The sequence below is a fragment of the Chroicocephalus ridibundus genome, chromosome 8 (assembly GCF_963924245.1).
Source record: "Chroicocephalus ridibundus chromosome 8, bChrRid1.1, whole genome shotgun sequence".
NCBI lineage: Eukaryota > Metazoa > Chordata > Aves > Charadriiformes > Laridae > Chroicocephalus > Chroicocephalus ridibundus.
Window position 1 is genome coordinate 1978213 of NC_086291.1, and position 15324 is coordinate 1993536.

At 40.6% G+C, this 15324-nt stretch overlaps 1 protein-coding gene across 2 annotated transcripts in view; it reads right to left on the bottom strand.

Annotated features, from left to right (window-relative positions):
* Positions 1–259: 259 nt before the first annotated feature.
* MIER1 (MIER1 transcriptional regulator) overlaps positions 260–15324 on the bottom strand; it is a 40007-nt gene continuing 24942 nt past the window's right edge. For both annotated transcript variants that reach the window (XM_063345192.1, XM_063345193.1), the window contains 9 exons: positions 14481–14613; positions 12328–12392; positions 11933–12005; positions 8461–8612; positions 7806–7887; positions 6349–6443; positions 5713–5840; positions 3870–4009; positions 260–2872 (listed from right to left, as the gene is read on the bottom strand). In XM_063345192.1, the coding sequence (XP_063201262.1) occupies positions 2547–2872; positions 3870–4009; positions 5713–5840; positions 6349–6443; positions 7806–7887; positions 8461–8612; positions 11933–12005; positions 12328–12392; positions 14481–14613 (1194 nt within the window). In that variant the 3' untranslated portion in view covers positions 260–2546. The remainder of the gene's footprint in view (positions 2873–3869; positions 4010–5712; positions 5841–6348; positions 6444–7805; positions 7888–8460; positions 8613–11932; positions 12006–12327; positions 12393–14480; positions 14614–15324) is intronic.

Below are 15324 nucleotides of genomic sequence, written 5' to 3' on the forward strand. Positions count from 1 at the left end.
TTTTAAATAGCTTTAGTAGTGCAATGACTTATCACGTTATAGTGGCTGCATTTTGAAGAACATGAACAAAGTATTGTATAAAACACCAGCATAAACAAAATGTAAATTATAATTAAATATTCTTAAAGTCTAGCTGAGCATTACATAGGTGTTGATTATGGAATGTCAGGTCTCTTCTACCTATCACCAAAAAAAAAAAAAAAAGGTAAGATTAAAAAAAACCAAAGCAACATTCCTGAAAAATATACACAGTGCTGTATTTCACACACAAGCCTGAGACAATTTTACTTAGGAATTTTCTTATAAAGTTTTGGAAGTATTTCCAACTCGCAAACAAAAGATGCACAAAAAAATAAAACTGAAAATAGGACTCGCAGAAGAACTGCACCACCCTCAGCCCGGAACCGTCTCGAGACCATCCTTGATAAAAGGCTGCGATACTTTGGGTTTCCGTTAACAAACCAGATTGTAAAATTAACAGCAGCCTCTTCCTAATCAATTAATTAATTGATTAACGCAGGCCATACGTTAACAAACCTCGCTGATGTGCCTCTCCAGGTAAATTGCTGTCTAATTCTAGGCAGACGGCAGCTGAGCCCGGTAGAACGGATCATTCCCAACATTTCTGGGAACAGCAGGTTCACAGGCTCCAGTAACTCATCACCGTGATGGAGCCGGGCCGGATCCAGAGGATTTGGCTCATTAATGACCATAAAGTCCACGTACACGAAGAAAACAAACCAAAGAAACCCCTTAGCAGTTGGGTTTTTTTAGGTTGCGACATCAGTTTCAAAACGTAGGACCGTACATTTAAAATGGGAATCGTGAAGACTCAGAAAAACTTGGAAGTAAAAATACCCAATTAAAAATTAACACCACACCTGTAAGCCACAGGAGGAGGGGATAAGGTTATAAATTATACAAATGAACAATTTTTCCTATTTTTAATTGAGTAGATGTGTAGCTGTGGCTTAAAAATAAAATAAACCAAAAGACTTTCTATTTCATGGATGTAAACCCTACTTCAGCAACGTTCAAATTACGCTAGTGGGACCGTGAGCATCGCCCCCTCACACACATTTATAAAGAATTTTTGTTTCTCGCACTTAAAATAGTTCTCCGTACCCACTCTCGCTTCTTACACACATGAATGTCTCTACGTGTGTGGGCTCCACCACGCACGCGCGTGTGATGGTCCTGCTCCCACTGAAAGTCCCATCCATAGACATTCTGCTAATTTTCAGAAATTCAAGATCAGGCACCAGGTTTCCGGCTGCACGTCTGGGACGGCCCAGAATCACTTGCCCCAATTCCTGCACCCGGGGAAATGCGGAAGATGAGAGACTGAAAAGAAAGCCCTGGATAAGCTATCACCCGATCCTGGCGAACGAGGTTCAGTAAAAACTTAAGCATTTGGCTGACGTGAAATTTAGCCGAGCTCAAAATATAAAGAGAAAAATGGATAATGAGAGAGAAAAAAAATTGTGCAACGCAAGCTTCGTGTTTAACACGTTTTTAGCATCACTATTTGCCATAAAACAGAAGGAAGAAAACTCACGTTTTCAAAATCAAATTACTTCTAACCATTCTCGAGGTTAACTGTTTTCTGAGAAGAAAATAACGTGTTGGTGACTAATAAGCATTTTTTTTAAGTAAAAGTTGATTGATTTGGTTCGGGGTTTTTTTTTTTTGTTGGTTTTTTTTTTTTAGAAAAGACTTCAGCAAAATAAAATGAAGCTGACATTAGACTCAGGATATCAATTTTCTCATAAAAGTTTACCAACTGTACAAGTTAAGAAAATTATACAAGCTTTCGTTTTAAGAAAGGACAGTTCAATCAAGACATAAGTACTGTAAAAATCTTTCAAAGGCTACAAAGAAATCTGGAAAAATACAGAATGTATTTCTTTAGCCCAGATAAAGAATATGGAAAGACATCATTGATGTCAACAATTTTACATATACAAACCTGACCTGGTTTATTTACCTTTTAAAACTTCTATATATAAAAATAGTTGTGCTCATAACTTTCAGGATTCATAAGGGTTCCTTAGCAATGGGACGACACTTTCCTCTCGCCAGCGTGAGTGGGGGGGTCTCTGTGCCTACTCTGATGCGCGTCTTGCCGTTCTGTATTTCATTTGACCTTCCTGCAGCGTCTGAACCAGCCCCCTGCTTCAAATAGGATGCTTTGTTCACTTGTACAATGCTTAGATGGCGCAGAAATTCCTTTAACGTATTAGGCTGGGAGTATTTTTGCGGAAACTCACTGATTTGTTTCTCAACTATTTTTAAGAGCCTTAAGAGTTCCCAGAACTGCAGTTGCCAGCTCTGAGAAACGGAATATTCTCCTACTGCTTTTCAGCACTGAAAAAAAAAACCAACCCAAATAATCAGATCGTAAGAGCCAACTAGAAGGTATTAGGAAAAAAAAAAAAATCTCAGCAGATTGTTTTTACGGAACTGGATTTTGTAAGGTAACCCATCAACCCTGAAAATTTTAGACACCCAAAATTACTCCAAGGAATAAAATCAGCTCCTAGTATTCAGTCATCCAAAGTTTCTAGTTCATCAAGCTTCCCGTGTGAGTTTGCTTCTTGGAAGAATTCTGAAGAACCCGGACTCTCTTTTCCATTGCTGTTAATTCTTCTTCTTTTTAGAGGTCTTTCGTTTTTTTCTTCAAAATCATTTTCGTTTCTTGAAGCTGAATGAGCAAGTTTTGGGTCAATGGAAAGGTTTTCAGTTTCATACCCATTTGTATCCAGATCCGTGTGAGGCGTTTTCTTGCCGCTGGTAGGTCCATTGACATGCAATCCTTCCATTTTTGCTTCATCTTTATTTGGTATCTCGCCTGGCCCATTAGCAGACACCCCTGCGACGCAGAGACAGACCGTAAGAAAGGGAACAGAAGCGTAAGCAGTAACAGAACAATCTGCGACAGCTCAATAAAGCACAAGTCTAACTACTCCCACTGAGCTAAAAAGCCAATACAGTTCTTCGCATCCTCGCTGTGCGATGAACGAGTGATTTGTTTGCATACAGATGACAGACTTATCACGACGGAGTTTATGGAAGCCCTCACAAGCAACAGACATGTCCTGGAATCCCCTAACTGTACAGGCTGCAGGGGACTCTCCTCACCCACGACGGAATTTATGGAAGCCCTCACAAGCAACGGAAGCCAAGAAAATGTCCTGGAATCCCCTAACTGTACCGGCTGCGGTGGACTCTCCTCCCCTGGGGAGCTTCTGTAGCTTCCACTCGATTTCCACACTCTGATTCAGCCCTCTGATCAGCCCAAGCTTCTCCCTCCTCTCACTACTGCCTTCACTTCAGCTCCTGCGGAACGGCCGTCCCTTGCTTTTGAGGTTTTCTTCCTTCACGAGTGATCGTGCCCCGGCTCTTCTCCCATTCCTAACTGCCCTTCGGCGCCCCACCTCTGGTAAGAGCAGCTAACGGTGCTCCTGTGACCAGCACCGGAGAAGCACTGGTGCGTGTGATATCCCAGTTCCATCTCAGTTGTTTTAAGAACCCCGCACGGGACTGCTCACAAAGTCAGCCGAGTCAGCGTTACACTCCTACGCAGCACGGGGAAGACCATCATGGACTTCATGATCTTAAAGGTCTTTTCCAACCTAAACAATCCTATGATTCTACGATCCTATAACAGGTTGTTTACATTTAAAAGGAAGATTCTAGCGGAGATTTATCTTCCATATGTGACCACTGGCTGAATGCAAACATGTAGCTGCTAATGCCTTGGAAATTAATATTTCGTACTCAAATAGACTTGTTTTTAGAGGAGCGAGCGGAACTTCTCATTTGGCTTGTCACCTGCGACAATTCGGCAGGGCAGGGCACGCACTTACCGTTCTGATTGCTGCTGCTGGTTGTGCTGTCCTCCCTTTCTGACTGGCTGGTGCTGCTGTTGGAAGTCGTAGGAGGAGGGGACGGAGCTCTACTGGAAGTAGCACTTTCACTTTCATCCAGGAGACGGTCCATATAATCTCTACGCAACAGAAAGAGCACATTCAGCGCTGTCCTCGCCATGTAAAGTATTGGCGTCATTTGTACAAAAATATTCCCTGCGTGTACCGCACGAGTGACTCATTCCCATTTTACACCTTTTGAACCGCACGGACTTATCTTGCAAAATTAAGAACTTTTAAGATCTCCTGTGGCAACTGGCCCACGTATGGTTTGTCCACAGCAACTACAGATTTGTTGACCAGTCACTGCATCCAGCTTACACAAATGAACCCGTGCTTGTGGCGAGTCCCACAAGATCGCACACAAGCAGACATGTCGGTACGCTGGGATGCTGCACACTGGGTTTTCAGGGTGATGCTCTCAGGCAGGTTCCTACTAAGCTCTTAGAATTTGCTGCGGCAGCAATAACATACCATTAAAGTAAATAACTTTTGTGAACATACAACTCCCAAAAGGGATAAAGTTAAAAGCAAATTAAAAACTTCAGACTTGAAGACATTTCCATATCTGAAATCTATCACAGACCTACAATTCAGGTCACTAACAGTAAATCTCTTATGAAAGATTTAAACAAAGCTGGTTGGCAAAGCCCTTGTACGTGTGGTATTAGTCTGGATTAAATCCAGAAACAGCACATCCTCGCACACAATTATTCTGGAACCGGTGCTGCACCCTGAATTCCCCCAGCTATCTGCAGAACGGTGGGACTAGATGATCTGAAAGGTCCCTTCCAACCTGGGCAATTCTCTGATTCTAAAAGCGTTCGAGTATAGACAAGTACAATTCTTCTCATCACCATATGCAGTCAACTGCAAAAGAACCGGAAAACGTTTTAACTGATTAACAACCAAAAACGTCTGCTAATTTGGGCAAAAATGGAAAAAAAAACCAAACCAGAAGGAAGAAGAGGGGGAGACAGACATTCCCTGGTAAGTGGTTAAGAAAACGCAGCGGCTCTGGGTGCCCCTCTGTGACAAAAAGCCACAGATGGCAACCCTTAGTGCCATCCAAGTTCACTTCAGTGGTCCAACACACAGTTCTAAAACGTTTAAAAAACCAAAAATATTAAAAAGAAGGATGAACAGAGAAGCCAGGAAAAAAAACGAGAAGAAAAAAAAATATGGAGAAAGCAAGCAGAAAGAGAGGGACACTAAAATCACAGCACTGGAATGGAGGGCAGAAGACTATGTTGGCTCAGTTGCTCAGATTTTAGGGAGGAAAACTCAACGGCTATGCACAGACATTTCCCTTTTTGCTTAGCAGAGACGTGTCTGGAGGAAGAGTGACAGCACCCACAAAAGCCCTAGTGTAGGGTACCTTGTTGGCCAGAATTCTTCCCAAACAACACATTTCAAAAATATACTACAGCACGTACCACAAATCCCACCTGAAACATGTGACTAATGCCTTTGTATAAAACATGTATTTAAAGTAAAACAAGAATTTTAAACATTCCACATATTTTCAGAAACGTGAACATTAAACCAAACTAAATTAAATAGCGGTTATTGGCCTTCTAACAGTTGTCCTTATTCCAAATAAATGCATTTTAGAAATTACATTAAACACACCAGTAAGCTTTTCTTACACCTTGGCTGTTTTCCTGCTGCAAATTGGGACTATGGAATCCCTCGCTTGTCATACCACTTCAGATTAAGTGCAGTATAAAATAAAGATTTAGATCCAACATGTAAAAGCACATAAAAATAATGCACGTCTTACGTTACACCAGGATGAAGATTGTATTTCTTCTTTCCAAACCGGGTCTGCTGCGCAAAGAAATCATAACGCTCTGATTTCTTCCACATGTAATAAAATGCTACACACTCACCAACTGATCTTGTTCGTACCTAGGAAATATGTGCCAGGCGAATTTTGATGAATTTCAATACAGTTTCGGCAAAAAGCTACCATTTAAATCAAAAGGTGTGAAACTCAAAAGTCAATGCTTCTTTATACAACAGAGGAAATTGCGGAAACTATTGGCTTAAAATTTCAGAGGCCCAGAAATGGAAATGCAAAGTTTAATAGCGCTTCTAAGGACAGCGAAGGTATCGTGAGGTGCTGTAAGCAACAGCTTCAGGAGAAATATTCCAGTCTGTTTCAGCGGTCTATTCAAGGCCAGAATAAGACTGGAGGGAAGCAGACCTTCCCACGTGTGGGCACGGCAGGATTTTTGCACTTTTCTGAACTTTGGGTTCATAGCCACAGTTACAGAAGATTCTGGACTTTGGGCATCCATGTAGTAAAAATCAGAAGTAAATACGGTAATTTGTGAAGGAAATTGAGGATAAGAATTTATTTACAATTACACTGTTTTTAAAAAAATGTGAGAACACTTTAAAAATCAGCGTTTACCTTATTTGCCTGAATCACATGAAAATCCTTGCCATAGACTTTCAGTCCTTGTTCAAAGTTCCTACATTCCTCTTCTGTCCAAACGGATAATTCTTCTGTAGCAAGGAAACACAATTAAAAAAAACCCAAACTTAACAAAAAAGCATGTGGCCAATAAAAGAAAACTGAAGTGACAGAAAACATACGCGGCATTCAAATTTCTTACGCCATCTGCTGACTAAATGAGAACCACCTCCAGAAATTTCACTTATCAGTGCAAAAAATGAAAAGTCTCCCTGCCAGTGAGTAGGTGGGAAATTTGGCTGCCGTAAGTCGGTAGGGACTGTTATAAACGGTCTGTAATTCCAGCCCTACCGCACGGGGGAATATTAAAAGGGGGAATAAACCCCTGCCGCTCCGATAGTTAGGGAGCAGAAAGAGGGAAAAGGGCTTAGAAACCTGGTCTCACCATTCTGCCCCTAGAACCGTAGGAAACAGGTATCCTCCAAGCCAGGACACAGCACAAAGTTCATGCCCTGGATTCAAACTGGTTTCTAGTCTTTGGAAGATGCAGGGGAAGAGGAATGAGATCTTCTTTACTGCTGGCAAGAGCAGTAGGCGGTTAATCCCAGTAAGTAGAATAAGAAACTGCTGCCCCCAGTATTGGGTGGGAAACCGTGGCCCCACCTAAGCCAGAATAAACCCCTAATAACTTTCAGCCACATTTCTAAGAACTTAATATAATTTGGCTTTATTGATTCTTAAGGTCACAAAATAAATAAGGGTTATAATAGCGGGAGAAGAAACTAAGCTTCTCTTTTTGATCATTCTCACCTCGTGATTTGCACAGCAAACTCTGGAGAAGCCACAGGTTTGAAAGAAAAACCAACAGATCAATGTGCAAGGGAAAGAACTCGTGCCTTCTCTTAGTTTCTTGTTCCTTTGAGTATAAAGATCAACACCAAAACAGAAAATGCTTAAGACCCCACTAAAAAGGGTCTTTTTAGTGTTCTACTTTGTTAAAGAAAAGGTTTAGACGCGCATTCTCCTTTATTGAGAATTGTGAATTATTTCATTTTATATTTCATGCTTGTTCCATTGACTCTGATGACTGAAAAGGTCTAGGAGAATTGAGAAGAAAATGCCCAAGAAATGCCCAATTCAGTTGCTAAGAAGTAATTTTAAATTTTAACTTGTTATTAAAGTCGCAGATAGAAATATCAAGCTCCATTGACAGGAAGCTGATTTACACGCCCTCTTTGAGCATGTACCTCTTTATTCTGCATCTAATTTCATTCTCTCAGAGAACAATACGAGATTCCCTGAAGGCTGCATTCAAACGGGCACTGATGTGTTCGGCTTACACGCAGTCAAGCTCTAATAAAATTTCTCAGCCTGCTGGCAGCAAAACCCAACACCTGCGTAACAAATAAAACGAGAGTTCAACCATATAAACTTAACTTTCCCTGGATGCTCACCTCTGGCTGCTTTTACGTTAAATCTCAGCCTTCGTAATGATTCTTCAGTATCAAAATTGCACTTCACCAGTTCATACAAAGCCTGGAAAGATGAAAAGACACACATTTAACATTCTAGATACCACTCGATTTATGTTGTGCCACAGAAGAATACTTAGTAAATCGCTAATACCTATTAAGAAAAGATTAAAAAAGCCCTCTTTGAATAACTGTAATATAATTTAAGACAGCACAAAGTCATATTTCCTGTTTAAATTTCCAAATCTATAATTACATAGCCAAGAATATATACAGGCAAAGTATTTTAACATTGTCATCCACTGCATACATTTGTAAAATAGATGGGGTTTTTCTGTATGAAGAAAAAAATAAATATGCATTCATATAGCTTTAAAAAAATCTGTAACTGAAAGAACAGAACTCATTCATACAGAATTATTTACATATAAAAAATAATACACTCATGCATAAAGGAACGTTAAGCCCAAGTTAATAGTTTAATATTTGTTGAGAGGTAAACACCCATCACACTTCTGTTTCCAGAAGGAATAATAAAGCTGTTTCGAACACAATTTGAATTCTCGGGAGTAAAATAAACTAAAGGCATAATTCATTCTGTAATATGAAACTACAAATCCTAATTATTCTTCTATACCTGCTCGTTGTCTTTAATATGTGATCCTTCAGGAATTGCATCTAGGCCTTTCTCATCACCCGTACGCCTCGACGCTTCAGTGAGGAACTCGATCACTTTGTCTTCAGGTAAGAAGTCAGGATTCCACAGCAGCTGGTCATCGTTTTCATACACTGAATTAACCACAGGAAAAAGACAAGCAAGTTGAACCAACGATACAGAAGTTTATTCTCTCTTATGAAGCTAGCGATTATGAAACCTTGGAAGATCATCAGAGCACCAACATTACTCCAGAACAGACATCAGGACAGGTAAAAGACGGTCTCACTAACGCAGTGATCCAAGTGACTGGGATACTCTACCTTACATCGTCTTCGAATCTCTGGCACAATCCATGCTCTGGATTCTAGGACCCACTTATGAATCTCCAGAAATTCCATCTTCCCCATCCTCCTCCTGCAACCACTCAAACCTCGAGGCAGCAGCACGGCTCGACGCGGTCCCTGAACGATCCCTCCAGCCTTTTCCCCAAGCAGCAGAGTTTTGCTGACGGCAGCCAGCAGGCATGGGAAACTTATTTCAGAAACTAATTGTATCTGTTTTCTTTGCACGACGATTAGCAGCATTGGTCATATAAAACCAAAAAGCACACCACCAAAAATGATGCTAAAAACACTACCAGGTGTCTGGACCACTAAATATAAAAGTCTCAGCAAACACGGCTGGCGAAAGCCAATAACAAGGTCCACGGCTTCTCCAGGGAAGATGACACTCAGGTGCCAGACATTCTGAAATCAAACACCTCCTGAAAGGAAACATCGCTATGACCTTCCCTACTACTTCCAAGAAATACTTTCTCAAACAAATTGTTCGGGTAAAGCTAGATGGATTTTAATACTGCCAAATCTCTGCTGTTTTTTTCAGAGCTTTTGCACGAGCTGCCAGAGCAGGGAAGCCACAGTAAACTGAAATTCACGGGAGAAACGTGGCCAAATGATATATCCTCTGAATTATCTCCCATTTTTATTTTTGAAGAGCCTACAAGCTCTGCAGGATTAAAATACTAGCACAGCAAAACAAAGTAAAATTCAGGTCATTAAAAAACTAGAACCAGGAAAGTACCGAGACCTGGCTTGCGGCCCAGTCTTCAATGAAAGATAACATTACAAAAATCAGCGAGAAAGTAACTTGAACACGGATTCCATGAGCTCGGTGAGCACCCCTGAGAAGAGAAAGGAGCGATCCCTTGGGAAAGCACGGTCAGCACAGGGAGGGGACACAGAGTAGCATTCCGTGCCGGCGGAAAGGTCGAGTGGCAGCTGGATGCACCTCTACTTGAAAACAACGATTTCTAACAGGAAAGTAGACTACAAATAAAAACATCAAAACTGGTAAGGAAAATTATTGAGCAGTTAATTTCACGAATGACACGCTCTTTGGAAACAGCTCCCAAGAATTTTACGGCAGCTTTTTCTTCCCAAAGACTACTCCTAATCCGATGTTTGGTTGCTCATTTAAGAAAAAGATTCGAGGTATCTTGGGATACAAACCCCAGCAGAAGCAACGAGACTTTTCAGGAGAGAACTGATAATGGGTTCTAAGCCACCCTTAATGCCGCAAGCTAAGAACACTGCCATGTCTATGAACGACGCGGTCAGCGAGGCTCCGAGCAGCTCCGGCACCTTTCGTGTTCCAGAGCTATCCTTGATTTTCAAGGCCAAGCCTTCTGAAAACAGATCTTTTAATTTTGTAGATTTTTCATAACTTGAAATTGTTTAGTAGCAGCTAATTTGGTCTCCGGGCATAATTCTCAGAGAGCCAGTCCACCGTAATTAGCTTAGTGCAGATTACACGGTCGTTCTGTCCTCCCCGCAGCACGGCAGAACTCATTCTGAAAAGCAGCGTGGTTATTCTTAAAAGTTCTGGCTTTTGCTTACAGGGTTTTGCTTTTGCTCTGGTTTGTGCTCTTGCTTACAGGACTGGATATGAAAGGAGTCGCCTTCTTAGTGCTTGGCAATTTTACAATTAAAATTTCCCCTTGATTAGAGAACAACTGAGACGATAGGATATGTACATGAAAGTACTAAATACATAGTCTCACAAATTCATTTTTCGACTTTTTAGGCTTCATTAGCATTCCAGCTGGAGTCCTGTCAATGATTACATCCAAAGCACAGCAAAAAAGAAAGAACTGACGGAAGATATACAACCCTACTGGTATATAAAACTAGAATAGCCCTGGCATAATTAGTGAAAATTTAACTTTTCCTCATTGGTTTTTGCCCATGGCGTAGTTCTCTGTTCTGCAAAGAGTAGTTCGCAAGACTATGAAAAACTCGTTTTATATAGGCTACTGCAATGCATAAAGCAGCTATATCTTCTTTATTATTGGAGGCCAGAAGCCATTTAGAGCTGAGTAAATACCAGGAAAAGCAGGTGACCAGTAAAGCATAATTTACTGCATCTCAGGCAAATACATAGTTCAAGCTCTATTTTTAGATAGAAGCAGGACAGCGTGCAAAGAGCAACTTCTTCACCGCTAAAAAGCAGATGGTTTTTGGTTTGCCATTTTCTCTTTTTCATGGAAGCTCCTGACTTCTCACATAGTTTTAAATTACATCCTCTTCAACCTCTCGGGCTGCGAAGTCCAGAGCTGCGGGAAAGCGTCAGTGTGAGCCTGCTCTAAGTCAACAGTGGGACTGACGCTCTTTTTTCGGTGATTTCTAGCTAGAGCGGAGCTACCACAACCTGGAGCTCGAAGCAAGACAACTGCTACTACTCGAGTATATACTTGGATTCTAGGAAGGCAGTGAGTTTTGTGCTGGTTAGTTTAAAAACTAACTTATATAAAACTACAAAAGCCGCAGTCTCAAATTGACCTGGAGTGTAAACGAATTCTTAGTAATGGGCTGGATGAGCAGGAAAATTTGCTTTTAAGCTCACAGCTGGCTTTAAGCTGGCTCTACCTTTCCTGACTTGATTATATTGACAGCACACGGCCAAAGGCTCTGGTTGTGAGGGGGAAGAGTTCCTGGAAAAAAACCCCAGAAGTAGAACACGAGGTTCTTTAATACTGATTGAAGAGTTATAAAATGTGAAAATCAGAGCTGCTGGTACATTTTGCCGCCTTTAAGATGTTAATCCAATTCCAGCAATTCAATTTCTTTATTATCTACTTTGTCTTACATAAACTAAATATACTAGGTGAAGTAGTTAGCATAAGCTACGTGGAAAGCCTGGGTACATTACCACATTAGAATATAAGGGTTCAACAGGCAACAGGCCAGCAATATAACCTCTCTTTTCCCCTCCCGAGACTCAAGCTCTGATGGTGAAGTACAGGATGAACTACAGTTTGAGATAATGGTTCTATTTTTCACTTGAAGGAGCTCTTTTATTTTGCAAGACACATGGCATCAATCAAATCTTTTCTTTCTCCCCATTAGAAAATAATCTCAAACATAGTGATAATAGTAATAGTGCCAAGTCTCACCTTTTTCATTCTCTTTGTATTTGCATGTGCCGGCTGGAATTTCAGCTTGAAACATAGAGCCCACCATGATTTCCTGTTTTGAAATAACAGAAACCAGAAGTTAAGCAACCACAGCCGTGATGGTTTTTGTTAGCAAACAAGAGGATGACCACATCTTTTTCTACCCCTTGAAACTTTCATTGTTCAAAATCTAAAAATACAGTTAACAGGCACCATATGGAAATGGATTTTTGACTACTTGGAGAGGTCTTTGGCACTTCTTACTAGCAAAACTCTTACGTTTATGGGGAAAAACTGGAGAGGATTTGGGTGATCTATAGAGCTCACAGTTACTAGGTACCAGATCAACCCCTTACCCATGAACTACAGGCTTTTTAACAGCCCTTAGTATTTACCTTTTTCCAGTCTTCTGAGGGAATATAATCTTCATCTTCTTCAGACTCCTCTTCTATTTCACTATCTGCAAGAAATGGTTCAAACACACAGAACGAGCTGTGACGGGGCCTGTGGACGCCAACGCCAGCTCCCAGCAAAGCAGGCTGAGCGAGGGGACCGGGACGTGACACCAGCTCCCAGGTGACAGGAGCCCAGCCTCCCATCCCACCAGCCTCCAGCCCCTCACTGCCGCCTTATCTAACACCACACAAGTGCGAATGGCACTTTTAGTGACAATAGGAGATGTTTCAGTATTGACAGCTTTAAAAAACGACCCCCCCGATGTTCACATTTAGAATGGCTCAGATACGCAACAGGCTCCTCAAAGGTAAGGCACAAATGAACACATCCATCAATTTTACTGCTACCTCATTAAAATGCCTTTCCCCTCACCCAGCTGTGAAGCAGCTGAGATGATCCACATCCAAATTTACAACAAACAGTTACTTTCCCAAAGTATTTTTATGCGGATGCTCAGCATCCATTTGGGTTTCAACCCCCTTTTCAATGAGCTCCTCAGCTTAGCTACTGCTGTTCTTTTTCCCTTACAGCAAGTGTCGCTGAATTTAAGGTGGACTTAAAGGTGCAAGAAATCTGCAACGGTGCTTTTCTCAGTCTTACTGGGATTTAGTAGGCTTGGATGGACTGCTCAGAGATGCAAAGCAGCGTTTAAAATAGATTATTTCGGATAAGGACTGACCAAAATTGTAAGCTCTTTATGATACAGGCTACTTGCCTTTCACAATGCACTGAAAGCAACTGCAGTTATCTGGCTTATGTACAGCATGTGACAGTATCAGCACTCAAATTATTTATACATTAAATTACATTCTATACACAGCTGAACATTGCAAAAAAACCCCAAACCTAATGCAATCCACTTGCATTATGCTAATGCTGTGTTTAAAAAACAGAGTTTAAGATACTTGCAATCCTCTGCACAGCGACATGCTGAGGCTCTTTGGCAGTTTTGGATTAAATAAACCACAGATTAGAAAATGGCTTTTCTGCAATGTCATGGCTAGTAAGTATCAAGTATAAGGTATCATAAGGAACCTTTGCCTTCCCTTTTGTTTGTTAAAACATAGAACAGTAGGAATTCAAACATCGGCGACAGTCACTTCCATCAAAGAAAGATAAAAGATCTGTTGTCCAAATGGCCCTGCTGATAGCTCAGTACCAAAAGGTTCGGATCCCATTGAGTAAGATTGCCACAGAAGTAAGAGTTTTCTGAAGGGATAGCTACATAATACTAGCTCAACAGTCTCAAACGGATGCAAACTCAATTTTTAAACAAAACAAGAGAGAAAATAATCAGTCCACAATGCTGGCAACAGTACCAGATGTGGAATTCTTGAAGCACTTTTCTTCCCGTCATTATCTCTCCCTTCATTATTTCAGGTTTAACAATCTACTGGCCTTTTTCAGATTTCATTGCTTTTGTTTCCTGTATCAGCGATCTTGAAGAAATCTGGAGTTCTATTTCTACTAAATTTCAGTTTTTCCTTTTTCCTTCAATTGGACTCTCACTTTCTTTGACAGAGTACATAAACTGCTGCCACCGCGCCTTGTCGTGACAATCACACACTAGTTGGAAGAGCGCGTGTCCTGCTTGCAAATATTTTTACCTCTGTCCTTAGCGTGAACTGGCAGCTGAAACTACTGCACCCGGACTCCACACACAAGGAAATTTTTCTGAAGGGCACACCTATACAAACCAGTTTGCAGGATCGTAAACTGGACCGTTACAACACTCGGAGTAGCGTCATGAAAGGATTTACACCGTCTCAGAGCCTGCTTTTTCAAAAGTGTAGGAATGTAAATGTTTCCACAAATTTAATCCTTTCTTTTAAGAAGAGATAATATCTACTGTCCTTATACAGTCCCTTATCTGCAGAGAGGATTTAGCGTTCGGCTAAAAACAGGACTTTTTTTTTGCCTATTAATTCGAGCATAATGATAATCAAGAGCAGTGTTAGGAAAGAGAACAACCAAATGTTTACAGGTATCAACACGCATATTTCAGAAACAGAACACTACGTTAACTAGAGCGGTTCTTAACCAAAGATCAATCATACTGAGATTACTGTGCTTAGTACTAAACTATACATACTTGTATCAAAATATTTACATCGGCGAGGGCGAATTATCTCCTGTGGGTCTTGAGAAGCAACAGACGGTGCTGGGTCATCATTAGAGGACTGTGTCTCGTCTTCCTGACCCGATGAATCTTTTATGGTCTCCTCCTTAAATACAAAAAAGCAAACAGGAGATCAGCTATCCCTTGTATGTCACAAACATTATTTTTGGCAATATTTTTTCCAAAATTGTCAGTATGTCAAACCCAAATATCTTTTATCTGACTTGAAGTGACTGTATAGATTGTGGCCTGTCCAGACTGAGCCACAACAAATATGTAAATACACCATATTATTTATTGACCAGGATTTTAAGCAGATCAATTTATCACTCAGACTCTAACACACAAATCAGAAATATGAACCACAATTAAATATCACACCTAGGTTTTTTTTTTTAGGCAGTCAAGCAAATCCTTGCGGTTTTCATTTAATCTCATTTAACTTTAAATTTTACTTTGGTCTTTAAAACCCTTCCTTGTGAATTTTCAATAAAAAGGGGAGGAATTATTTACTGGCTATACTTTTCTCAATAAAATGAAAATGGTACCTTCCATAAAAATTAACGTCAACAGCGTGGTTCAACCCCACAGGAATAGCACATCAGCAGAATTGAGTATGTACATTGAGTTATTAAAAGATCAAAAATCAGAATGAGTTTATTAGAAGATAAACCACAACAGCTATGGGAATTATTACAATTAAGGGAAATTGTTATGATAAAGGTTAAAAAAAATCTATTAGTGTTTTCTACTGCGATGCATGTTGTCGATATCTTTTATGTGTTTTATGACTACGCTGTAAGCACTCATACTCGCT